The 27483-nt window shown below is 40.7% G+C and overlaps 1 protein-coding gene across 1 annotated transcript; it reads left to right on the forward strand.

The window, feature by feature from the left end:
* The first annotated feature begins 103 nt into the window (after positions 1-103).
* LOC137101421 (fibroblast growth factor receptor-like 1) lies at positions 104-26808 on the forward strand. Its single transcript, XM_067479847.1, has 7 exons — positions 104-412; positions 1066-1153; positions 16865-17137; positions 22840-22926; positions 23354-23638; positions 24316-24669; positions 25227-26808. The coding sequence occupies exons 2-7, from the start codon at positions 1069-1071 to the stop codon at positions 25667-25669; spliced, it is 1527 nt and encodes a 508-aa protein (XP_067335948.1). The 5' UTR covers positions 104-412; positions 1066-1068; the 3' UTR covers positions 25670-26808.
* The last annotated feature ends 675 nt before the right edge of the window (positions 26809-27483 follow it).

The following is a 27483-nucleotide window of genomic DNA, read 5'->3' on the forward strand; positions in this document are numbered from 1 at the left end:
AGTGGCTTTGTGATGAAGAGCGATGTGCGGGGGAGAGAGAAAGAGTTAATGTGGCCGGACTCTGCAGGCTGTGATTGGCCGCAGCTGCAGCGCTGGGACGGACAACAAGGCTCCGCTGTGTGCGCACTGAAAAAGTCACTTGGTGGACGAAGCGGAGCACACAGAGCGGACTGCCCCGGGTTTATGAAAATTAATGCACGCTTCTTCTTTTGGTTTTTCATATAAGTGGCCGGCTTTATTACAACCTTGAATTTGCTGTTTAATGTCGGAGACAAGCGTGTGGCGGTCCGTAGGAGGTCGGTGGAAAGTCGACCTCTGTCACTTCTAATTCATGGACTCTACACGGACTTTAGCTAAAAACGTTTCTGTTAAGGAGCTGCTACAAGGCTGACTTCATTAATTTATTATTCAGGTTTGTAACCTCATATTTTTGAACACTTTTTCTAACATTTTGTTTAAAAGATACGTGTTTTTATGTGCAAGCTTCCCAAAGCTCCTATTAAGCACTAGCACTTGAAGTAACTTAAACTAGCTACAATACTCGTTATCCTCGTATATAGCAAGACCTTTGTTATAATATTTAGCTTAAAATTATATGCATACATGTGCTATTACATTAAGTTAATTTGCCATGACTCACTGTGGACATTATAGGCAGAAAGACCCTAAAGTGTCCCAGTTGGACAGCGAGGGACAAGTTACCAACCCTGTGCTTATCACAAGATAAATTTCATGTATTATAAGGAACTTTATATTAAGTTTTATGTAAAATTGGCAGAACCATACTTTTTCCTGGGTTTATTTTAGATGCTTTAGACTTTTTTAAAGACCCCCCAAAATCCCAGGAGTCTAGTTTAGAAACCACTGAGGTCAACTAAAGAAAAACGTTGTACAGCCAGAAAAAGCCATATCAGTGACACGGAAACAATCATGTAGCTGCTACAGTCCCTCATGTTACTTGTGTGTAACATTCATTTTTCACAAGCAGTTAATAATTCTAATAGTCATCATTGCTGCATGTGGATACCCTGTGTCACTGTCTTCATGTGTCTTTCACATTTATAGGACATGAAGTTGTCTTTGGACACCATGGGCATCTTGAATATTATGTTGTTCATCTTTGAGGCCGTTTTACTGACTGACTGCGCAAGAGGTGAGATCTGCTTCACAAATGCTCTTTCTTTTGTACAAATATGCGTGTTTTCACCCTGGACAGTAATGCCAAATTCATAGCTCTGTATAACTTGAACTGACTGGCTGGTTTCTTGTGAGCATGAAGAAAGTCTCAGTTGGCTCCGAAGTTTTCTTACTGAGAAGCTAGAGAAGGAAACCAAAAAGTAAAAAAAAAAAAAAATCTCTAAACAGAGCCCAAAATCAACACATGGCAGGGAAGTGAGAGAGGGCAAGCCATCAACTACCTAAAGTTTGTGTGTTTCAGTTGTACCTTTGTGTTTGTGTGTGCGTGCGCACTCACTGCAGCTAAAGCAAACAAACATCATCCATCACTCTCCCAGGGTGAAAGAACACAAGTCAGTGTAAGAGTCCAGCTTCTCTGCCGCCAGGCAAAGGGCTGTCTCACATCAGCCTGTGCGTGTGTGTGTTCATGACTAAAACACTGAGTGGAGAGTGGGAGACCTCAGTCTGACAACACTTCACTGCACCGTTTGTTGTGCCAATATGAGTATAGGCTTTATTAAGCAAACTTACAGTGAACTTTGAACAAATTTCAATGATTTCTTCCATAATTACTGACTACTGAACTATGACTGATGCAATCCAGTGGCATGAGTCAAAGACAAGTGAAAAGCAGCACTTGCCCCTCCCTCATCAACACCACTGCCCTTCAACAAGGCCTTTAATCCCCATTGCTCCAGCGGAGCTGCTCACTGGCCACAGGTCAGAGTGTGGTTGTACTGGACAGCTTCCAGGTGTGAACATGTGTGACTATGTGAATGTGACCAGGGCATTCATGAAAAATAGAAGTGACCTCTCAGTGAAACTACACTGAATAAATAAAGGTTGAAAATAAAAGAACCTTGAGACTACACTTTGACTTCAGTGACAGAAATCTGAAAACCAGACGCATTTCCTCCGAAGACCTTTCACTGGGAAAACAGACTGCTCTCTTTATTTTCCACCTCAGCATAGAAGTGAATCTGGTAGGTACAATACCTGCATGTGGCTATTAGGGCTTGAGGTAAAGGGGACAGGAGGGGGTTGGCAAAAGTTTAGAGGTGGAGATTAAATCTGTGGGTTTGCAGACAATGCCCCATTCACAGCGTGGCAGCGTTGCTTTCACTGGACAACTAAATAAAATCTAAACAAGACGTGAAAGCTAAGTGCGATTGGACAAGCAATTTTGTCTGTTTAGAGATTGATGTCAAATGCAGAAAAACCCAGAAGGAAGAATTGTACGGGATGCTGGAGAAGAGTAGAGTTCCGATGACTGTAAATTGATTTGTTTTCAGCAAAATGAAAGATTTAAAGCTTGTCTTTTTATAATTTTCCTGAAAATGGGTGCAGATGCACAAAGAGATATACAAAACATTAACAGTTATGTAGCTGGCAGACCCTTTGAATGGTGTTATGATGTCTTAAGTTTAGGCATCCCACAGTTCCCTAGCAGCGATACAGTGAGTTCACAGATACAGTAGAAAGACAGTTTGACTCTGACATGCTCTGAAAGGGGGGGATTTGACTTAAATCTTGAGCTGTTATGGTTAGGCAAAGGCCAGCAAAGCTGTAAAACTGTTGCTGTAAAATTTAACAATATACGATGACATCTTTGACAGATGTGAATGAAATTATAAACGACAAGCTCTTCAGACTTATGTGTGAAAGAGTAAAAGCACATCACAAATGCTACTTAACCATCATCTAAATATTTAAGACAATGCACCTGTGAAGACAGTGAGTTTGATTTGAAGCCTGTTGCTGTCAGTCATCAGCCATCATCTAACCCCAGACCCCCTGCCATCCACCACAGACACACATGCACATACACGCATAGGCCATGCCTCTCTCCACTGCCACAACTTTGCAACTGGCCAAGTAAGAAGTATTTCTTGAGACCCTCTGTAGGAACCCACCACACTTCCTCCATCCCATTGCCTTCTTTCCTACCCCCTTTGGTGCTCTGCTACCCCTAGCAGCTGGAGGAGGTGCTCAGTGATGTGTCCCAGCAAAGTCTCTAATGTGGTGACAGGCCTGGGGACCACTGTGCTTCACTAACTGAGGAATGCAACAGCTTGGACATATGGATCTGCAGAAATGCACCCTGGGAGAAACAGAGAGGCACCAGGTGTCTCTGTTACATACAGCAGTGAATGGTCCTGTTGATGCGTTTTAATTAGAAGCAGGCATCGAGCACAGTTGTGTCTTTTTGTACATGGATGTGAATCTGGTTTATTCATTATTTTAACACCACATATGTTTGCTTCACTGCTGGGGCCATCTTGTGAAGATTAGTGCATGCAAACTGCTCTGCAACACTGTGGAAAACATACATTTTATAGTAGCATTACATCATGCTCCCATAACAAAAAGGTACTATGAGATAAACCGTATGCCAAGGGCTTTTAAAAACACAAAGCCATTTGGCTCCCAGAAAGTTTTCCATTTCCTTTAAATGTAATGAGGCTAGTTTCTCAGTAACCAAATGCCCCAAAGTCCTCTTATTTTTAAATAGTTCCTGAATAGTAAGAAGGTGTAACAGTGGTGTTCTGGCAAGCCGGTGAGACTGGGCAAAGAAAAGGAGAAAGAGTTGCACTGAAAAAGCTCTGCTTTTTCTAGGCTAAGATCCCTCTCCCACGTCCACCTTCATTTCTCTGCTGTTATCTGCCTTTCCTCTCATTTACTACCAGTGTAAAGTTGAAGGAAGTCAGTTAAGTTAACATGCTGTCGTTAAGTAAAGCATGAGCTGACCTTTAGTCCCACTCAGCCTTTCTGAGCTCACTGTAGCCCCTGTTTAACCAAGTCTGGGTCCATTTGTGGAGAACAATGGATGGATTATTATGTGTAGTGGTCCCCCAGGTTGGACAGAGAAGCAGTAATTAATTTTAAACACTCCTTATCCCTGTAGACTGTGCTTATTTGCCATCTATTAGCGCTCACAGCAGATGGGCGACTCGCCTTGCTGAGGCGCTGCCATTAGAGGTGCGTGAGAAGAGATTATGAGAGTGAATGAGCGCCGTTTTTGTGAGTCTGAATATATGCGTATTTTATTAAACAACCTGAAATTACCCTGAGAAAAGTCATGATAATGACACATCCAAAAAGCACAGGGCAATTTAGGAAACCTCAGAGGTATACCAACAACTATTCCAGCTCAACTCCTTCTCTTCTAAACCAGGTGGAAATAATATTCATCCTGCTATGATCCCTCTGTATCACGGAAACAATGTTAGCATCACTACAACAATCCATGTTCATCTATTACCACACAGTGGTGACTCCATTGGTTCAGGAGGAAACATTTGGAAGAAGGAATGTGTCAGACTTCACCTCTTGTAGGGGAAAGAAAGAAAAGGGTTCTAGTTGTGATAAGTAGTCATAATGGAGGTCAGTTTGTGTTTACTTTAGCAGGGTCATATAATCCCTGTGAGCAACACTCCCCTCATTGACTGACTTTAATTGCTACTTCAATTAGCATTTATGTGGAATTTCAACACGGCACCGTCCGCTTTCAGTCATTATCACTTTCAGCTGTATGCAAATGCTTAAACACACATGAGGAAAATTTAATTTTCTTCTTCTTTTTATTTTTGTTGGAAAATCCGATTGAATCGTACAAAGGTCTGTGTGTGTACAATCCTCATTAGTTTGTTTGGCTAGTTGGCTCCGGGAGTGTTTTCAGACCACACACACTCTTCCTGCTGGCTGAATGGATTTGAGTTGAGTTAAATAGAATTCCTTTTGCTCCTGTTAACCTTCACACAACCCATGGAGCTGCTTACAGTGTTACACACTGAGGTGTCTGACTGTCACTATTCAGATGATAATCAACTTTATGTGTTTCCCTAAAATTTTAGTACAATTTACCAGAGATATGAATAGCAGAGTTTTGTTATTAAATAGGTGTTAAATATAAATATAAACATATAAATAAAAATATGTTAAGAGTCTGCAGTCCAGGTTGACTTTGGTTTGAGAGAGTGGTCTGAGCAACTGGAAGTAAGCCTATGAGTGAGGCTGAGGGTCCCCTTCACTGGAAACTTACAAGTGACCTTACAATAACATTACAGCCCCACAGTGGGAAGTGTTTTTCTTGCGCAACCTCTTTCTCTAAGGCTCCTTCATTTCCCCAGTCCACGCGGTCTCTTTTTTGGGGGGGGGCCAAGTTGTGGAGTCATGCTCCTACTCCCCCTCCCCACCTTAACCCTTTCTTTGTGTTTCACAGCTGTTCACTAAATCACAAAAACTATAGTAGGTAAAGTGACGAGATTCCAAACGCTCTCCTTTTTCACACTTTAAACACAAAAAAACTTTTTTTATCAGATTTGGGTCGGGGGTCTGCAGCAACCGCAGACAAAGACAGGGGATGCAGAAAATAAAACTCGTGTCATTTGTTCCCACTTTTTATTTTTATTTATGTCTTTTCCTCAACATTAGCTCACTGTTGGAACTTTGTACAATTTGTTTTGTACTACAACATTTCCTGGTCTCAGAAGAACTTATCTGCTATTTACTGTATTTACATTTACACGGTGGCCTTCAGGATGCTACATGGACGGAGCAGGTTTAAACACGTCCAACAGTTGTCATTGTGGTGGTAGTGATTAAAAGGAAGATTAAATGTGCAGAAATATTATCTGCCCCAACTTACTGTATGTGCTTGTTTGCTGTACTTGCCACAGCCTGCTTCAATCTCTGCTACATTAGCCTCACACTGACTTATCAGAATACCAAATCAGGCACCTAGGAGGTACCTGTTGCATATCATTTTAGGATGTGCTTCTTTTCTTTTTCTTACTTATTTTTTTCTTTGCCATCAAGCCTTTCATTGTTTTCCTTCTGTTTATTATTTAGGGAGACAGTCGAATGTTAGTCATCTTTATAATCTGATACCTCATGTCAAAAAGACTATGAATGTTGTCTCTGTCTTTGTTTTTCTGCTGCCTCTTTGTCTCGCTCGAAGCTTAAAAAAATCTGTTGTTGTCCTCACTCACACACACACACATATTAATTCTACCATTTCACAGTTAAAAGGTTGATTGAACGTTATCTTGTTGGCAACAGCGATGGCTGGCTGGACTTGAAGAAAGCTGAGCCCGGGTACGCCTGGGGTAACAAGCTCTGAATGAGGCCTCTACTGCCTTCAACACAAACCCCTAGACTCTTCTTCCAGTTTTCACCCTCCCTTGCTTCTTTCAGTTCACCTTTGATGAGCTTCAATGAGACCCCACATGGCTTTCTGCCTTTTTCACTTCTACTTTGTTTTTCATTAGCGATTCTTTTGAGGAACCTCTGAAGTTTTTTTATGCATTGTCCCCATTGATTAAGATTGTAAAGATGCTGATCTGGGCCATTGCTTGTTACAGTGTGTCAAAGATGAGCATACAGACAGTCATAATGGAATTTGTGTGCACCCATTTCCAGCAGCAGCAGCCCCTCTCTCAACACTGAGAGTGGAAGCAAATAGGCCCATGTTTTTCATTCAGGAGACCCATTGGTTCTGTAATGAATGGAAAAATATGTCCCCACTTTGACTTGAAGACTGGAGCGGGACAAGAGAGGGAAAAACATTTCAGGAGCAAAGAGTATAAATTCTCATATTTTATAGCATGGCTACCTCTGTCCCAGACTGGAATTCCGCACCATGCAGTGAAACTGATTTGATTTCCTCATGCACAAAGATGTGTGTTTGGCCTTAGATTAACTTTAACCTATGATGTGCTTAAAGTTAGAGGCATGGTAGAGGAAGGAACGTCCTCCTCTCATACAGTTTTTCTCTGTCTAGATTGATTAATAGCTTATCTGACTTTTTGTTTATTTTGAGTCATGCTAGATTTAGAGATGCCAATGTTGGCTTGTCATTTCCTTGGCCAATTTGCTGTTTGGTCCACCACTTTAGTCCAGACTTTAATTTCTACAATCTTGCAGCACATCCACAAAATAGGTATATATCGGCCAGTGCAGTACTTTTTGTCTAGATGCATTCAGCTGATGTTCAGCTGTTCAAAAATGCGAAACTACATTTGTAAACAATTGTGAGAATATTAATACTTACTTCACAGACTTAACAATGAACTTCAGGTAGAAAATCAGTGCAGAGATTTTAACTTAATTCCATATGTTTCACTTTCATTGTACCGGAATTTTCCCCAAATGCAACTTAGCTGTTGACAGTTTGGTTGGAGATCAGGGAGGGTTATCATTGTAGCATCCTCAAGTTGCCAGCTTCAAGCAGAGATGAAGAGCAGGCTAGAGTGTTCCTGAATACACACCCCCAGATTTTGTTACATTCACAAACTTGTAGTCTTCAGACTCAGCCAACATTGGCATCTGTTGAGACAATGTCTGATGAAGGTAACACAGTCTCTCTGGAGCCACAAAATACTTGTACAAATTGTACCTCTGTATTCATGCAATTGTACTCCTTAAGACCTGTAAAGAGACAGTGATGTGTAAGATCAATGGAGTTCCCCATAGGGCCTCAAAGAACCACTAGTATTAAATTGGACTCTTAGTTTTTGAAGGTATTTTATAATTAATGGATCGTTGGTATTAGGAAACATGAGGATTCTGTAATGTAAGTGCTTGTGGCAGGACGTTTGTCCACCTATCCATCCATTATCTGTAACCTCTTATTCTGATCGGGGTTGTGGGGGGCTGGAGCCTATCCTAGTCGTCATTGGGGTGAGAGGTGGGGTAAATCCTGGGCTGGTCACCAGTCTATCTCAGGGGCAACACAGAGAGACATGCAGCACATATACGGGCTTATTATTCTGGTCTTTGCCTCTTTCTGCAGGGGTGAACTTGATGAAAAGACTGTACAATACAACAAGGTGTATAGCAAAAAACACATATGCACAAACACATAGGTAAGCATTAATCAACATTAAAAACTATGGAAAAAAAAGAAAAACAAATGGTAATAAACAAATAGAATCAGTAATGAAAAAATAAGTTAGAAAAACGTGGACCAAATAAAAGTAGACGTGAAACACAGCTATGGTGTAGTGTGCATTTGGAAATGTAACTGAGGAAACAAAAAACCAATAGAGAAACAAGTCAATCCAAAGCACAATAAAACAGCAGCACTTTCAATTTAGGTTTGAAAGTGGTTACAGTTGCTCCATCTGTGTGTGACATAGTAGCTGAAAGCAGCTTCATCTCAGTTCTCCTGGTTCTAACTCTGACTGATCTGAAGTTTAAGCTCTGTGTGGACAGTTGATCATCAAACTAGAGAGATAACGAGCCTGGCAGACAGAGATGGATGGATGGCAGTGACCTTTGTACAACTGAGTAGTTAGGTGAACTGGGAAAGCAGTGGACAAATTGTCACTGTGAAAGGGCGAGTACCACATTATAATGAAAGGCTCAACAGCTCCACGATGACAGATTGATTTCAGACAATATTCTTGGATTGTCAAGAGGCCCCAGTGCTGTCAGTGAGAGCTTTGCCAGTTCCTCCACCCCCTCTGTTGGTCTCGCCTTGCCTGTCCCCCCATTCTCTGCACTCTGTCTCGTCTCTGTCTCACCCGCCTTTCTCTTCTTTCTCTTTCCCTCAACCACTCCTCTCCTAGCCTCTCCCTCCCTTTCTTCTCTTCTGAATCGCTTCATTCTGCCCAAACACTCCTGGTACATCACTGTCTGTCACTGGCCCTCTCTTGAAAAGACCTTGTTGACAAAGGCGCTGGTGTAAAGCTCTTCCCAGTGTCATGGAGATTGGCTGGTCCTCAGACTGTACGCTGGTGTCCGGTTGCTGGAGACACAGAAATGAGGGGCATTTACTGTCAGACTTGGCCAGCTATCATTAACATCATCATCTCATAGATGTTACAGCAAAACACACAGACACACACTGGTCTATCAATGACAGCGTGTCTCTTTTACAGCCTCTGTGCGTCTATGCAGTAAACAGAACATCAGATCAACAACAACAGACTGTGATTCGACTGAATAAGAATAAGTACGTCATTCAGCACCCCACATCCAACTATGTCACCTGCACCCAATGCGCCCAAACACAAGTTGAATATTCGTTTTTTTCTCATTGTGGAATACTGGAAGGTTGAAGGATGGTGGAGGAGCCATGAAGGGAGTGGCAGGGTACATCTCTCTGTTAAATAATGGAGGCCATGAAACACAAACAGATATGTAGGTGGCATAACAGGCCTGCTGAGTTAATTGTGCAGAAAGTGTGCTCTGGAGGAACGGTTCTGTATTGTCATGGATGGCCATACGTCTTAGAAGCAAGTATTTCATAACAAAAAAAAAAGAAATAGGTAAAAGAAAAAAAAAATACAATTAAATAAATAAATAAGACAATTTTGTGAAAGTAACCTTTTCTCTTCAGGGCAAATTGTTCACTACCCAATGGCTAAATTTGGGAAAGGACAATAGCAAGCTTAAATTCAATATATCTTCTATCTTTTTCCCACAATTTTACCAGGGTTAATTCTTTTTCAGTTCTTTGGAGTTAAAATGGATCATGGTCACCTAAATCAGGCAATATTTTTAAACCAGGAAGGTGCATGTCTAATAAGGTGCAATGCTAATGCCCTCCAAAACTGTGTTTTGGATGATAATGGGTAATTAATGGGTTTTGATGCTGTTTTCTTTTTAATTTAACATCTGTGTTTGTTATGTGATAGAATAAGAGACAATACAGAGAGCAGAGCAGCCAAACGTGTGAGTATTTACACAATGTCCCTTTCAGGGCCAAGTGGTCGGACCATCTCCAAACACTAGACAGACAGTAATAAACAGGTGCTCTTTGGTGCCCTGCTCTGTGTTGCAGGGAGTGAGAGGTCTGTTTGAGTGTGTCATGTGGCTGAGGCTGAGCCTGAGCCAGGGAGTGGGGTGTGAGATTGTTGGGATTCCTGGTTACTGCCGCCTGGGCCCACCTAATCCCCCTTCACTCCCCCATGCAGCCCTCCTCTTCTTATGAGCTGTGTGTTAAAAGAGGCCTTTCTGCCATGTTAGCCTCTGCTCCCTGCCACTCTTTAAATCAATTGTCTTTTTTCAACCCTCACCCAACTTCTCTCTCTTTGGCTTCATTTTCCTTCTCTCCCCTCCTCTGACCCTTATTCTCTCGCTTTCTCACTCTGTCTGGCATTTCTCTCTTTTTCTAGACTCCATCCTGATGCCTCTTCTCTGATAAGTGGCCCTAGGCACACACTCATCCCCTGTGTGTGCACCAGGTCCTAGCCTAATGGAGTGAGATAAAGCAACTAAAGTGCCACTCACAGTGCGCTCTAATGACAGGACCAGTGAACTAGACTCACAATGGCATGAAAAGTTATGTTATTGACTGAGTGTATTTCTATTTACTGATAATTTTTTTTTTACTTTACTAAAATTATCATTGTCAGTAAACAGTTACATTTGAACAGTTAACATTCCTGCTTTTTGAAAATACAAGGAACCATATGCATAAAATGTTTACAGCAGTAGGACGGTGTAGGGTGTAGTTAAAATAAAGTATAATACCTATGTTCAATGTAATGGAGAAACATGTTACCCAGTGGGGCACAGTGATGTGTGGCCCACACAAATAAGTTCTCTCAGACCTTGGAGAGAACGTGTTTAATTTAGATCACAGGTATTGTTTTAACCTTTAACTAAAGAATGGATGGACCCCTCCAAACGTCTCCGATCTGAACAACAAATGACAGTTGAGTACAGTTATGTACTAGAGTTTTTATTTCTAGCAGGGGAAGGAGGACTCTCTGAAAGAAATATTAATAACAATAACCTACAAAAATAACCACTTTGCCAGGTTCTAAGCTGTGGTTGAGCTGTTAGCACATTGGAAAAGTAGGTTATGACCTGTTCCACTGCAACTTGTATGCACTGTGGAGTAATAAAACCGAATGGCCCACTCCAAAAACATTATATGAAAGGTCTCTATTAATCCAGGTTAAAGGCGTCTCTATAAAGACTAGACATATGGAAAAGTGTGGAACCGTCATCGAAAATCCTTCATCCAGATTAATAAAAGGCCTTTTATGTAATAAAAATATAGTTTTTTATAGTTTTAACAAGCTATAAAATAAAGAATTAGCTAAGGTGACAGATCAACTTGATCCTGACTTATTTTGTCTTGAGATAAATTGAGTAAAAAGTTAAATAATCAATTAAGTTGACAAAAGATGCCCGGACAATTGCCACTAAGTTATAGCATTTGTTGTATGATTAATATTCAGACAAATGACATTATCAGTCCAGTTTATTGAACAAAAAGAAATATTGTGTGCAGCTGATTTATTGTAGGCCGAGTCTGGATTTTTGCTGCACTACAAAAACAGATGACAATAATACGCAGGCTGCAGAAACACATACAATCACACACACTCCTCCTTTTCTTTGACGCAGGCAGGTGGGGCTGGGAGAAGGCAGTCAAGTTTAATGAATTATAGCAGCTTAGAGTTCAAAGGCTCCACAGTAGGGCCTGCTAAATGTTGGTCGCATGATGGAGTTTCCTGAAGCTTTATGAAGGCCAGCGTAATTCCTCCCTGTTAAGAGTCGGCAGGAGCCTGACGTTCTGGAGCCGTCAGTGAAGGAAGCAGACACTGATTCACCGAAAACAAGCAGCAGTTTTATTCTAGTAGTTTGACTTTAATCAGATAGATCGACTGGAGCATCTTATTCTCTTTACCCCTTTCTTTTGATTCCACCTCCTACTGCTGTTTCTCTGGTCCCTCATGTCATCCAATAGCTCCTCCGGTACCATTCCCACCATTGAAGCGGTTGCTATTCAGCCCACATCAGATGGTGCAGAAGAAAGAGCCATTGTCCCGGCTGGTTTTACCCCAGTCTTATCTATTGATTAGAAAACCGAGAAAGGAAAATAACAGGTATTGATTACCACACTAGGTAAAGTTGCTGTGAAGGATGTCTGGACGGGTAAGAAAAGACAGCATTCTTCACTCTCCGCTGCCCCGCTGCTGTCAGAACAGCCTCCAATGCCACTCCACATACCCCGTCCCCTTTTCAGCCTGTCATTGCCAAGCCTCTTCCCCTCCCTCCCTCACCTCACCTCCTTTCTTAAATTGCCAAGGTGGCTACCCCAGTGGCTGAGTGTTTAATGCCGATTTTTATCTCTTCTTGTGAAATGTATAGCCAAGCGCAGCAGCAGGTCCTGAACAGAAGCTCTGGCCTTTCACACACTCTACAAGCTGCCATGGCTGCCTCACCTTTGGCCCTCACCTAAGTAAAAATCACAGGCTCTGGATTTGGTTTCTTGCTTTCATGTATTTTGGTGCATTTCTTCCTTCGCATATTGCCTGAATTCTACTCTCATTTTTTCCCATCCATTTTGTTGATTTGTTTTATACAAGTACACCCGAGGTTTTACAAGATGCATTGTAGAATATTTCCCTGGAAGCACAGGCTCCATTAAACCTTACTCTTTTAGCTCTGTCTGCTCTTGTACGGTCTGCTGAGCTAACACAGTACTGCTGAGTATGAGGAAGGTTTCTCCAGCTTCTATCTGTCTTATCCTTTATGTAAATACTGCATATTGAAGACACATTCACTCAGATCAGTGTTTATCTAAGTAATGAATCACCACAGTCTGGCAGTGTGCAAAAGCCTTTTGATGCATAAGAAATTCTTGCAGTTGGCCGGAGATTAAGGCCTGAATTCTTTTTAAGCAGATGTTTACAGTGTTGTTTGAATAACTTTGTCCTGTACCAGGTAGACAGTGTTGCGTGCATTATCAAGTAGTTCTCATTGCAGTTGGTTAAGTACCAGGTGTTCGCTATTGGGGCTGCTGTCAACAGCCAAGGCAAACCTTTATTGGCTTGTTTGCACTGACTTAAAAAAAACCAAAGCATTTTGTATAGGAGAGAAAAAGCATGTGCACATCATTACAAATCCACAGGTGTTTTGTAAAAGAGAAAATAAATGAGGAGAAAGGTGCCAGCACATCTGAACATTGCCCAAGTCTGGCAGCCTTTGTAGTCTTTTTTTCTGTGCCTCTCTGTCATTTGCTTTCTGACATTTCCTGACATATTTCCCTCCATGGATGCTTGCACGTCAAATTAACTGTTCATTAACCTGCTCACAGGGTTTCATAAAGATGGCTATATTTAGTCTGAATAACAAGAATGCCCCTTATTGAATGTTCCCTGTATTCTTAAAATAATCCATCACCAAATTGAGCAAAGAAAAACAGGGCTAAATCTGTAAGTCGCCAGGCCTCCTCCTCCTCTTCCTGCGCTATGAAAGATTCCTTTCACACATGGAGCTTGGCTATAATAGGGAGGGCCATACCAGCGCTGCAACAGAGTAAAGCCCATATGGTCATGTGTATCAATTTCCATTTACAGAGCAGCCAACAGTTCTAACAATTTGAGTAAACACTGTGAAATTGTCACCAGCTTGTGATTGATCTGGCAGATTTCCATTTATAACAGCCTCTGTAAAAAAGACTACAATGCTTAGCTAGTTCAGCAGCCAGGTGAGAGCCACAGAAAATTGAAGCTGGAACAGCAGAGGGAAAAAGCAGCATTCAGTATGGTGACATTATTTTGTTTGGATGTTTAAAATTGTATATCTTACAATAAAGCAGATAAGGTAATAATTCCCAGCATTAGATTTACCACAGTGGTACCCTTTGTGTGGCTGCAGAGCTTTTAACTCCAAGGTTAAGAGAACCTGTCCTTGAGGGGGAAGAGGGGGAGAAGGAGGAGAGTCCCTATTGAAGAAAGGATGGTGGTCATACACACAGCACAAATACTTATTAAGTTATCCAACGTCCTTGATTTCAACACCTTTTCATGCCTTGTTTTTCAAAAGGACTTCAAAAAGCTTTTTTAGGAGTGGAGATGGAGGGAGGAAATAATTTGTTGCACATTCCTCCTGCTTGCAGCACCAGCCAAAGGTTCTTATTTTATAAAGCCAAAAAACTCAGGAGCTGGATTCGCCTTAAATAACCCAAGTTCAAGATTTCAAAATGAAAGCAATATAGGCATTCTGAGAAATGTGTTTATGAGTTTTGTTGTTTGTTTGTTTTCTCCAAAAGTTAGCTTTATGAAAACATGGACAGTATACTTTTTATATTTGTAAAATAAACATGGCAGTCAGCAGTGCGTTAGTTTAGCACAAAGTGTGGGAACTGGGAATCTGTTAGCCTGGCTCGGCTCAGAGGTAGCACAACCCACACAGCAAAACCTAATTAAAATATATTTATTTACGTTTTTGTACGCCTTTTAAAAATGAAAAAGATCTATCAATTAATAATTTATTTAATTTTATTGTGTTTGTAGGCCAGCGGACTAACTATGCCCTGCTAAGCTAAGCTAACCTGTGACTTGTTGTTAAATTAATTCTAAATGTACTGCAAAAATGACATGCCCTTGTTTTACAAGGTTTATTTGCTATTATAATTACATTTTTTATTCTGCTTTTTACTAAGCTTAGCTGGTCAAAGTGAAGTTTTAATTTAGCTGACATAAAGAAATGATCATAGTATCATCCTTCTTATCCAAATCTTGGCACATAAATTGAGGTTTATTTCCAAAAAATGTCAAGCAGATTCTGAGTTTATCAACTTGTTAAATTTACCCAGCAATTATTGTAAGTTCCACAGCATCAACCATCATAAGTTGTTTTACAATTTTAAAAAATCATTAAAAATAAAAGCGTTATCTATAGGGATGAATGTACAGTGAGAATGGTCAGTAATGCATAGAGGTAATGCAACAATGTAGAGAGGTATTGCTGTGCATTTTTTTTTTTTCTAAAAGGGAAAAATGCATTCAGTCGCCGTATGTAAGGTCAATGTGTTTTGACACTGCTTCAACTAAATGTTTGCCATAAATCCGGTCTTGTTTTTGTACATCATTCACTTCCAATAACCTAGAAGGAACACATGGTTCAAACTGTGAAGTTCAGAAGATATCTCTGAAGTTTGTTAGTAAAAGATTTTGCATTATTTTATGTTTTTATAAATAACAGCTCCAGTATCACCAAGTCATGACTGTTTGTGGCCAGTAGAGTTTTAAACAGTGAGGGCCTCCTTTCAGCTTTCTTGCTTCTTGGTAATATAGGAGTGAGATATGGGCCAGCTGACAATAGCCAAAAAGACTGCGGTTGCGTTTTCTCCACAAACACAAACAATGACACTTTGGATTTCCTGTGTATGCTGTGGACCAGGAAAGGCCATCCATTGAGAGGAAGGACAACTCTGAGTGTATCTCTTTATGCATTTGTTGGCATGCATCCATTGCTGTTATGCTCACAAGCTTCATCTTTTCCCCCCTTGATTTCTGTGCCATGTCTTATAAATCTTGGAAGGAACCAGATGGAGTTACCTGGGTTCTTCCCCCACTGTTGCCCCTTACATTTAATGAACTTCTTGTTTACCATAAGTGTGAAATACACCAAAGGAATGTGACTTTTAGTCTCTAGGTGTGTGTTTCTGTGTGTGTGTGTGTGTCTGTCTGTCTGTTGGGAGAGGCAATGTGTATTCACCCTGCCAATTGTTTTTGTTTCTACTAGACTGGCCATTTGTTCTGAGGCACAGACTATGGTCTGTGTACTTTTTAGGGGTGTTGCAGCTACTATAGTGTTTGGTTGCATTTCTTCCCTCTCTTTCACTCCCCAAATGTCAAGTGTCTTATTGGTAGCTAGTCTGCTCAGTAATTCAGGGTTTTGTTTTGTTTTCGACTTGGTGGGGGGTTAGTTGAACGGCTGGTGCAGTTCAAGCACCAGGCACAGGCCTCCTAACACCATCACAGGGTGTTTCAGCCCGCTCCAATTCACTAGATCTGAGGGACCAGGCCTGAGCCAATTAAGAGCAGGGAGAACAGGCTGCTGTCCGTCTCACTGCGACCCACCCACCCCATTGCTTTGATGTCTTGCACACTACACAAAACCAGAGCCAGAACACATTACTTTCTGCGCTGGCAATGGACAACAAAACTTTTCAGAATATCGCAATCTGGTTTAAGTATTTCTTGGTAATCAGACAAAAAAGATGACAAATTACCTCTGTATCATCCCATCTGTCCGCAACCAAACTGTTTCTAGATCTGTTTTAAATTAAACATTTAATTTTATTTGCTGATTCCAATAGATGGTCTATTTGCCAACTGTGGGTTTAGCGCAGGTCATAGGGGTCAAAAATGATAAACAGGAGAGTAAAAATTAATAAATTCAAAGTTGTAACCTTACAAACAGTTGTAGGCAAAATATATTTACTGTACTGTCCATTTAGCTGTTGTTCTGGAACTTTTGATCCTATCAGCAGCAGATGGAGGTGTTCCATCTGTACAAATGTACATTTGTGTGTAGATTTGAATATTTGTTGAATATTATCTACTCTGTCTCCTGTGTTTTACTGTTTCATACTGTTTCTATAAAAAATTATAAAAGCGCTTCAGAACTTAAACATCATAACTTAAAAATGCTTGGGGGTCACCAGCATAGATAATGTAGATTCTTGTCATGTTGCCTTTATCATGATACAAATAGAATCCTGGGGAGTCAGTGAATAACTATTTGAGTTTTTTGGCAAAAATACTGATGTGGTGTAGAATTTCAAGATATTCGTATCTGCTTCAGAAACCCCTTTTCAGTGTTATTGTGGGCTGTAGATTAAACCACAATATGTTTCTTTAGCAAAATCATATTAAAGCTTTGAAGAACGGGTTTTAGAAAATGTATCATTCTTGTGTTTGTGTGCTTTTAGGCCCTCCACGAGTGTCTGACAAGGTTGCTCACCGACAGACAGCCCGGCTCGGGAGTGCCATCAAACTGCCATGTCCAGTGGAAGGAGACCCTCCACCCCTCATAATGTGGACCAAAGATGGGCGTAATATCCACAGTGGCTGGATCCGTTTCCGTATCCTCCGCATGGGCCTGAAGATTAAGGAGGTGGAGGCAGATGACACAGGGACTTACATCTGCAAAGCTACCAATGGCTTTGGTAGCGTTAACATCAACTATACTTTAATTGTGATTGGTGAGTGCAGTTGGAGTTCAGTTTGTATAACCTGGTTTTCTGCAGGTCTCAGAGATGAGATCATCCAGGGTTGTAAAATGCATCACTCTTGTTAAAAATTTAGGTTTCTTTAGCATCAGGAAAACATGAAGTCACCTGTCTAGTAACTGAAACCAGAGACAGCGGTAGTGAGTCAGTCCCTGATTTGTACAGTCAGACTGCATAATTTTCTGCTGTGGTGTTTTGAGGCCTTATTTGTTCCCTGCAGTCAAAGTCTCACCACAGTGCAATGTTAAAATACAGCCTCACTGACAGAGGTCGAGGTCTTAAAGAAGTGGATTTATGTAGGTTTAGTGCTTGATCCTCTCATCTGCTGTATGTGTTACAGCCCCTACCTCTTCCTGCCCAAAGTCAACAGCAGCATGGGATATTGTTTCATACTACTTTATCCTTTGTGACTCAATTGGATCTCAAGCTCTTCCTTTTCCTTAGGCTAGACTCTGTGAAGGCAGGAGGTCTGCAGCTCTGCAATAAGAAACACATTCAGTGTAATGGTGCCGGTTTGTCTTTAGACTCTCACACAGCTCTTGTGGCCTGGAGGATTAAAGCACAGTCTGACCGAGTGTGTTACTCGTTTGTGCATACAGTGCATTTCCTCTGAGCTAGAGCAGAGCATGATGAATGAGCGGAGTGGAGCGTGAAGGCTGTGTTTACTCTAATTACTCTAAGATGCCTAATTAGGCCCAGAGTCTGTGCTCCCATTCTCTCACTGGAGGAACCCAGCATGGTCTTGTGACAGCGGTCACAGAAGAAGAGCCATAATAAGGCAGATGTGGGAAGAAAATTGCTTTTTGTAGTAAAACATGCTCATGAGTTGGCAATATGTGGCACCAGAGTTTATTTTAGAGTCTCCCTCAATGTGAAGTTGCCACTAAGTTCAAAGAGAGGGTGTCTGCTGATTGTGCACAAATGAAAGGTTGAAGATGCAGGCCCAGAGCCAGCCGTAATGTCAAGGTTCATTCCACAGTTGTGCTTTATATTATCACACTGAGGCGTGGCTATGCCTGTGTGTGCATCACACTCAAAGGGAATTCTGGGTTTGGAGTGCTTCATAATGAAGGAATCTCAATCAATAATATAATGAATAACTTATTAATTATTTTTTTCCGTGTCCTGATTGGATACTGTCAGAAATGTTGGTTTCTATTCTTTTAACATTATGGAATTTGTTTATTTTATGTTAATGGGAGACTTAAACTAGAGATGTGAATAAAAGAAAAGAATATTATTCAGAATAAAAAAACAGGTTATTTTTCTGCAGTTAATTTCATCATAATGCTCAATTCAAACTGAAAGTTAAGGGGAAATAAATGTGTAAGCTGGCATAAAAGTAAGCACTGAACTGAAGACCCCAATACACCTGAAAATATAAGCGTACATTACTAAATGTCTAGCACTATTTATATAATTTATAATCAGTAATTAAACATTTGTGAAACACAATTAAAGCTGTAAAAATTTATATTAATGTGTTTGTTGACAACCATAAAAACAGCTTTCAGTACAGAGCTTTAGTAAGAATAACCAAATAGAAATTAAGAAAAAAGAAGCTTCTGTGACTGCTGTGCTCATTAAACAATGTTATTTAAAATATGTCTCTGCAGCAGAGCCAAATACTGTACATGCCGATGCACTTTATTTTGGATTTAAATATTGATTCAGAGCTTGGTGATAAAAAAAAGATAAATTAAGGATAATGTACAGATAATTAACCCGTAAATCCCTGTATAAATAACAAACATTTCCCTGCAGTGTGTTTTCGTGACAGATAAGTTGTCTGGTTTGGCTTCTGCTTCAGATTGACAGAGTGAGAATAAAAAAACTTTACTCAAAACAGTTTAAGACTGCTGTGATGAAGCTGGCAGGGATCGCTGGGAGATTAGTTCAACCTGACTGCACGTGTTGCTATACTCCCAGCTTGTGATTACGTTAGGAAAAAATACCTTTGGAAGTTCAATCATAAGTCTTTCTTAGAAGCATATTTCCATGAGATTTTTATCAGGAGTGTTTTTGCCCTTTATGGAGTTACCTAGAGACTTTCTGGCCGGACTCTTAATCCTGATCTGGTTTGTTCCATTTCCTTCTTGTCCTCTGGTGGTGGCGCATGACAAACAGACTCAACATCTAGTCTAAATCTTACAATAATGCCCACACACCCACGCATACATGCACATACTCCCTTTCTTCTCATTTGTCCATCATCCCATTAGACTCTGTAAGACCATTACCACAATGGTTGTTTTTATAGATAATTCTTTCATCAAATGTGCATTGCATTCTGGGTGCTTTTTTGCCACAAAGATTATGGGGCCTCATTGTCAAAACACTTCCAAAATTGAAGTCAGCCAAAACGTCTGCAAATTATCATGAGCAACACTTTCCATTAGGGTTGAATCAGCTTATTGTTAACTGTTGTAATTTATGGGGAAATGCAGATATTATGTTCTTTAAAAAAGATCAGAGAGGTCATTTATTTCAAATGCTGTAAATGAGGGGTAGCTCCCACCATAGGTGTACATACAGTATCAATAATGGCAGTTTATTATTTTTACTGCATTGCAGAGTGAAAAAGTACAAAAAGCAACTGCAGTCACTTGCAGTGCTGGTCAGGGGAGAGGGGTCGACAAAATCCTGGCAGCTGTTCAAGTTCAAGGCAAAACATGGAGAGCATAACGGTTTAAACATTGCCTGAGATCCAGCAGAGTAGTTGACCGCAGTACAGTGAAGAGACAGTGAATGCGTGGAATGAGCTTAAAAGTAAGAGAGTGAGGGGTCTTTCAGGGTGATGTAAGGAGGAGGAGGGGGTTCCACTGTGGCTGGAGAGATATCCGTCTTCCCATCTGCCAGCAGACAGCCAATCCTCCCCTGAGCTATCTGAAGAATCTGGTCAGTCAGTGCAACATGGCGCCTCCTCAATCCCTCCAGCTGGCTGTTTAGGCCCTGTTTGGGGTGGTCTCCTGACAACTGGCCCCATCACCTTCGAGCACCCCCGTCGGGATAGACCTGTGCATGCAGCAGGCTTTCTCTATGCTCAGCTGCTCAGACTACAGCAGACCTCATATAAGCATTCGTTTGGGCTTGTTATATTAACATTTACAGGATTAGACTTTATGTTTATTTCTGCACAGATAATATGCACAGGTCAGCTCTAACATTAAATCTATCTGGTGCTTTAACTGTTGCATGGGACAGGGGTCAGCATGTCCACTCTGTCCAGTCTATGGCTACACAGCTCCAGTTAGAGTAAGTTGTCAGGCACTGACACCTGCCAGCATTACATTTTTTTCCATGTTGACCCCTGTCCACCACAACACTGAAATCACCAGATGGTGTTTATGTTGTGGGTGATCGGTGTATTATAAGGCTAAAGGGCTGGGAGTGTTCATTATTTCTACATGAAGATCCTGGCTTATAGCACAATTTTCATTGTTCTCTAGAGACATTGTCAGGCCAACTGTTGGATAAACTGCCCCGTATGTCAATGATCACATGTGGTAGCCGTTTAGAGATTTGTAGAGTGTGATGCAAGGCCACTGCATGTAACTTTTCCTGGCCATTACATTGTCCCCAACATCTGGAGCTTATTTTGACCCTAAGTCATCAGCCTTTTCCTGTGATTCGGTTGGCACAGGAGACCAGTGGCAAGAGTATGTAGTTGTGTATTTCCTGTGGCTAGATTTGTGAATGAACTTGGAATGAATGGCGTCAGACCCTGAACACTGTAGCAAGACACTGGATTCAAGTTGTATGGACAGACTGCAACTTGACAGTGTCACTAGCATTTACTTGAACAAGAATGCACTTAAATTATGGCTGCTGTAATTTAATTTTTATCAATATTTGATGATATACAGTACATAAACTATAAGGATTTTTGTTTAATCACCAGATTCCATTTTAAGTGGTCGCTTTTATTCTGTTTCTTGTATAAGGAACATGCACCTCTCAGTGATGACTTATTTGTTTATTATTTAAGTTGTCAGTCTTCCAAAAGTAACACTCACATTGTTGCCCCTGTCTGCAGTCCAGTAAGCCGGCATTACATAAAAACAATAGTGGCAAAGGATAGCTTTAAAAGGACAGACGTATAAAGGGTACTATTGTTCCTTAAAGTTGCCAAAAAGTAGAGAGGAAATAGATTCATGAAAAAAAAGTCAAAAAGAAAACCCCAGCAGTGTGGGACCGTGTTCTGTTTGGATTGGGAGGTTCAGGAACCGGGAGGAATGTGGAGAGCTCAAGTGAGCAAGAGAGAAATATTTCTTCCAGTGTAGGCTGTTTTAAAGGAATGGGTTATTATAGTTGGCCAGTTAAATCCCTTCAAATAGCCATGACATCATGGCTGGGCTTGGTGCTGGAGGGGACAAACAAAGGAGGGTTTGTGCCCAGAGAACCCTAGAGCTTTGGGGGTTTCTGGGGGACTCATGGAGAGGCAGAATGAGAGGGTTAGAAGTCACATCTGGTCTCTTTACCTGACCCAATCAAGCCTTGAGAGGGAATCAAGTGTGCCAAACTGCATCTACAAAACTCCAACATAAGGCTGCATTGAACCAGAAATCAAAGCGATCCAGGAAAGGTACAGAACTGGTTTCATTTTGATTTCCTTTAAAAAACCTACAGTTAACTTGGCCTTATGTCTATATTTCCCTTGACTTTTGGTTACGTTTTTTCAAAATGCTTGGAATGGTTTAGACTACTGTAGCAAATGTGAACTGACACCTCATTAGTATCATATAAAATCGATTAACTGGATTAATTCTTCAGTAATCATTTGCTTAATGTGTCCCTGCAGAGAGTGGCAGATACTGGCAAGGAGGCAGTGCTCTGTTAATTCATCAAAGCAAAAAAAAGTAGATATGCATCACAAACTATCAACTACTTTTCACTCTTTGTATTTTCGCTAAGCCCAGTCTTTGCTTTGCTGCATGATGTCAACCAATGACATAAACCTCACAGCTGTCTCTTGGAACTAAGCTTATGAAAACTGATCATATTACTTCCAAATGCTGTAGAAAATGACCTGTACACTTTTTCGAGGAGCCAGTCTGTAAATGCTAAATGTACTTGACTAGAGCAGTGCTTCTCTAGACTTGCATGGTGTTGGGTCACTGCCATCAGGGTCATGACACTGTCACTGTGGAAAATAAAGATCAGGGTACAAATAAGTTACAATGGGCTTTAAAAATAGCTATACACCTGCAATGAAATGCAGTACTCCTTGGCCTTATTAGTGCCATAAAAATATGTAATTTAAGAGTCATGTGGCTGATAATTTAGTTTCATATAAACCTTTAAACTAAATAACTAAATCACATCAAACCACTTTAATAAAGATCCTTTTATTTCTTTTTCCAAAGCTTGAGATTTTATCAAATTAGAGAATTTAATATCTGATGTGCACCTTAAGTTGCTCTAAAGCCGTACAGCAGCTTGTTTGTTGTCATCAGTTTAAAAACACGACTTTACAATTACAATACAGCATTGTTCGGATAATGAGCTTAACCACCACCCATCTTGACACTACCTGTTGTTTAAATGGAGCATAATACTGTTTTTACACTAGGTTGAATTGTTTATTGCAATATTTATTTTATTTTAATAGTAAATCTACTTAAACTTTGCTCTTTTGTTTGATCCTGAACTGCTCTGTCCTGCTGTGTCGACAGATGACTCGGGTTCTGATAAAACTGGACCTGGAACAGCTGATGGAGCAGAAGCCGAGTTGGGCACTGATGACCTCTTAGAAAAACTAGGTAACAGTTCTGGTGGCATACTATAAATTAAACAACCATAATAGCTGATTTGTATGCTTTATTCTGTCTACTAAAAATGTAATAGTCAAAGCTGCCTGAAAACCATATGTGGTTTTAGGGTTATTTGGTAAATAAGACAGCCTTTAAGACAACTGCATTGTATTTGTTTTAATGAAATAACATTGCATCTGTGGCAACAAGGAATAATGTATTATTTTTTTAGGATAGACATAAATACAAATGTAAAACTTCACTACATTAAAAACTTTAAAGTTCTCTAATATATGTGTTAAATGGAGAAACTAAGCTAAAGCATTGAGAAACACTCATATGTTCCTTTAAATGAGAGTGAACCATCAGCTCAGGTCATATACATTTTGAAATGTTACAGCCACGATTTTAATGCTTCCTGGTCTTCTGTCCATAGTCCGTCCCCGTTTTACCCAGCCCGCTAAGATGAGAAAAAGGGTCATAGCTCGTCCTGTGGGCAGCTCAGTGCGGCTGAAATGCACTGCCAGTGGAAACCCTCGACCAGATATTGTTTGGCTAAAGGATGACACACAACTGACAGAGCAGGAGGTCGGTGAGGGCCGTCAGAAGAAATGGACTCTGAGTCTGAGAAACCTGACTCCAGATCACAGTGGCAGATACACCTGCAGGGTCTACAATCGAGCAGGGGAAATCAATGCCACATATAAAGTTGAGGTCATACGTGAGTATCAGACATATTCAACTGAAAATGCAACTGCAAATACATGAAGTGAAGGATAATAATTCAAGTGGTCACTGCTGTTTGTAATTTTTGTGATTTGTAATACATCGCAGGAAATTAAAACAGTGTTATCACTGTAATAGTGGTCTTTTTTTGACCAGGGAATAATGGAAACCTTTAAAAAATCTTCTGTCAGATCTATCTACTCCTGTTGTCTGATTATGTTCAGCAGGTCTTGTCCATATCTGTGCTGCATGGATGAATGTGCTTGTGTAATCATGTATATGAGAAGCATATTGAGGAAGCAGCCTTGAGAGTGAGGGCTTGTGCCTTGGTGTTTGCAAAGGGAAAAGAGAGAGAGAGAGAGAGGCTGTTTGACACACTCTCTCCACCCAATCTGGAGCTGATTAAAGCCCAGCTGTCTGCCAGACCCACTACCCCCCCCTTCCCATGAGAAATGTGTGCTGTACAACCAGGAGCAAAGAAAGAGAGGAAACTAATCACACATACTTCTTGTGTTACATGCGGTATTCCTCCCTCACTGTCAATTATAAGGTCTAACCTTGAGGCTAATAACTGTATGGACAACTAAGACTTTTTTTATCCACAGATGGGCTGTCACATCAAAAGATGTCTGTGTGCGCATCCTCATAGTTTTCCTTTGTTTGTTTGTGCAGAGAGGACAAACTCCAAGCCTATTCTGACGGGCACTCATCCAGTTAACACCACGGTGGAATACGGAGGCACTACATCATTCCAATGCAAAGTGAGGAGTGATGTTAAGCCGGTCATTCAGTGGCTCAAACGTGTGGAGTCGAATGAGGAAAGCCGCTACAACTCCACCATTGAGGTGGGAGACCACCGATTCATCGTGCTGCCCACAGGAGAGGTGTGGTCCAGGCCTGATGGCTCCTACCTCAACAAGCTGCTTATTACCCGTGCCAAAGAGGAAGACGCTGGCATGTACATCTGCTTAGGTGCCAACACGATGGGCTACAACTTTCGCAGTGCCTTCCTCACTGTGCTGCCAGGTGAGGCCTGGGGAATGTCTGTTTAGAGTGTATCGCTGCCACTGCAGTGTTAAAATATACTGTAGAGCAGCTAAGAAGCACCTTGGACATGGATTTATGCTATCAGTTTGTGTTAAATGTGTTTTTTTATTTTTATGATTGCAAATGCATCAGAGGAATGTCAAACTAAAAGGAATGAAACGAAATGTGTCAGTTAAAAGTTCAAGTGAGGACAAGTGATAGCAAACCAGTAACAAGACAGATGTCAGTTTGACTAGTGTTTGAAGCTATTTTCAACCATTTTCCATTGTCATTTTTATTTCTTAACATTTATAAGCTTAAATAACTAAATACATTTATCAATTATAGATAATCAACAATTTTCAATTCATCTTTTCTTAATTTTTATGACTTTTGTGACTTAAGGTTAACTAAAGGTTTGTGTAAAGCTTTAAATCACATGAACTAAATATGGAGCTTAAGTAAAAACACATGCTTTTAGAACATAACGGTTTAATAAAACAAAGCAAGAAAATGTTTAAAATACTAGTGTTTTGATCTTTCTCTTTTTTTTTTAGACACAAAGCCTCCCATTGCGACCATGTTTTCACCAGCTTCCAGCTCCCTCCCCTGGCCTGTCATCATCGGCATCCCTGCTGGAATAGTGTTCATCTTTGGCACAGTGCTGCTGTGGTTCTGCCAGAGCAGAAAACACTGCCCGCCTCCCAGCGCTCCAGCTGTATCTGCACAGGTCCTGCAAAGCTCCCACCGGCTGCCCTATCGGGAGCGGGACAGGGGCTGCATGGCTGCATCGTCAAGCTCCTCCAGCCCAGAGAAAGACTGCATGAGCTCCATGAACTATGAGGAGTACCTGGCACAGCAGCAGCTCCTCCTCGCTCAGGGGGGACCAACACTCCCCCCTAAACTCTACCCCAAAATTTACACAGACATTCATACACACACTCACTCCCACGTAGATGGGAAAGTACACCAGCATCAACACATTCATTTTCAGTGTTAGCCTTAGTGCCAAATGCTCTAAAGGCGCTGCTTTAGTATCTCAGAGGGATGATGAGCTGTGGTCTGAACTGAACTGCAGCTCCTGTGTAACTTTATACATTCATTACTCTCCAAAAATAGTTGGACATTGTTGGGAGAGTATACATGTGTGAAAAACAGTGGCCAGTTAAACGTACCTTGTGTTTTTACATCCAGACGTTCCACATTTGGTGCTCTTTGTTTTAACCTTTATATCCTCACACCACTAAAATCCAGTCATCCTTGTTGTGCACTTAATACAGAAAGGACAAGGAAATCTGTACAGTGTGAGCTGAATTGCAGCTATTCAGGCCACACGAAAGGTCAAAGGAATTTTGCATATTCCTTTTGAGCCGGTTGCTAGTTGAAAATGGGGGTTAGGGTTTACTTTTAAAATAATCAGCTGTTACAGTGCAGAGGGTCTTCATGTTCTGCCTGGTAATGATGATAAGAATGGTACTCAATATTTACAAAAGAGCTGGCTTTATGCTCCTACTCAGGTAGACCTTTTGTTTGTTTAAGATAATGTTTGCATTGCTGACCACTATCCTTAATATGATCTTTCTCCATCACCTCACTGTTGTCTGTTGAAAGCCAGAAAGTGTACACTGGTAAGTGTTTATTGCCTTTTTTATGGCATGCAAACCTTGCCTAAAACTGCAAGGGATGGAGGAATTGTGCTTCCATGTTAACTAAATTGGTCTTCCTTGTCATTTTAGTTTTTTTAGGTAGGTTCCTGACCCTAGTCAGAAGCATGTTCAGACAGAGTAATCTTTCTGACCATTACATTTTCCACCCAGTTTATGAAGCTGTAGCCATTAATAATCAAATTGTCATGAATATTTAATTTATTTTGCTAAAAATGTATCAAAAGTTTATTTTTAAGAGTAAGGCATTTTACATATCTGTAATGTTATTAAAGTATACTGATGTTGTGTATAGTACATTTTGAGTACTTTGTTACCCAGTTTAATCACATTTAGTTCTTGTCAATATTTAGGTATTTCTGTATGTATTTGGTTATATTTAACAATCTTGTATAATGTATTCTATTCTAAGGGTCAAGAACCAAATCATCTAAAAATGTGGTTTGATAGTTTCATTAAATTACCTAAAACGTTAGTTACATGTTTCAGAGAGGTTAATCAACTTTTTGATATTGCATGTTTTTTTCTTGGGGGACACGTGAATAAAAAAAGTCAGTTTTTGTAAACAATGTTGCAGAAGTCCTTGCAAAAAACTCAAGTGCTGTTTACCCGTCTCAAAGCACAAGTACCATTGAGAATTTGGGCACAGACAGGTCAGCTTTCCCCCTTTATGCCAGTAGGTGTCTGAGGGTGACACAGGGGGAAGCCAGCAGTAGCACAGAGGATTCTGAGATAAATTACTGAATAGTGTACAGACAAGAGCAGTCTCCCAGTGTCTTTTGGATGAGTGATGGCCACTGGAAGACTACACCCCAACGTGCAGCATCTTTCCCTATTTAAGTGAATTGACACTCCACACCCACACCACCTCATTCAACTCCAATCTAGGTAGGATTTCCTTTCACCATTTAGGAAGTGCATTGTCCTGATCTGGGAGTGATGTGACAGCAGCCTGTGATTGCTCAGGAAAGAACGCCAGCATTGTATCTGATAGCCTCTTATTTTGTTGCAAGCATTACAGTATGGCTTGAGCTTTGGCTCCACACAGATGAGTCAAATACACTGATCAGCTTATGTTTGGATTAAAATTTTTACACAAGTCATTTTTTCGGTCGTGTTATTTCCATAGCCATTAATATTAGCCTAAACC

Source organism: Channa argus, chromosome 16 (assembly GCF_033026475.1).
Source record: "Channa argus isolate prfri chromosome 16, Channa argus male v1.0, whole genome shotgun sequence".
Lineage (NCBI taxonomy): Eukaryota > Metazoa > Chordata > Actinopteri > Anabantiformes > Channidae > Channa > Channa argus.

Excerpts from the sequence above, each read along its gene's own strand:
- LOC137101421 (XM_067479847.1), top strand. The coding sequence starts at position 1,069 with ATGAAGTTGTCTTTGGACACCATGGGCATCTTGAATATTATGTTGTTC. Across the intron at positions 17,138-22,839 it reads CTATACTTTAATTGTGATTG|ATGACTCGGGTTCTGATAAA; the intron begins GTGAGTGCAGTT and ends CTGTGTCGACAG. Across the intron at positions 22,927-23,353 it reads TGACCTCTTAGAAAAACTAG|TCCGTCCCCGTTTTACCCAG; the intron begins GTAACAGTTCTG and ends TTCTGTCCATAG.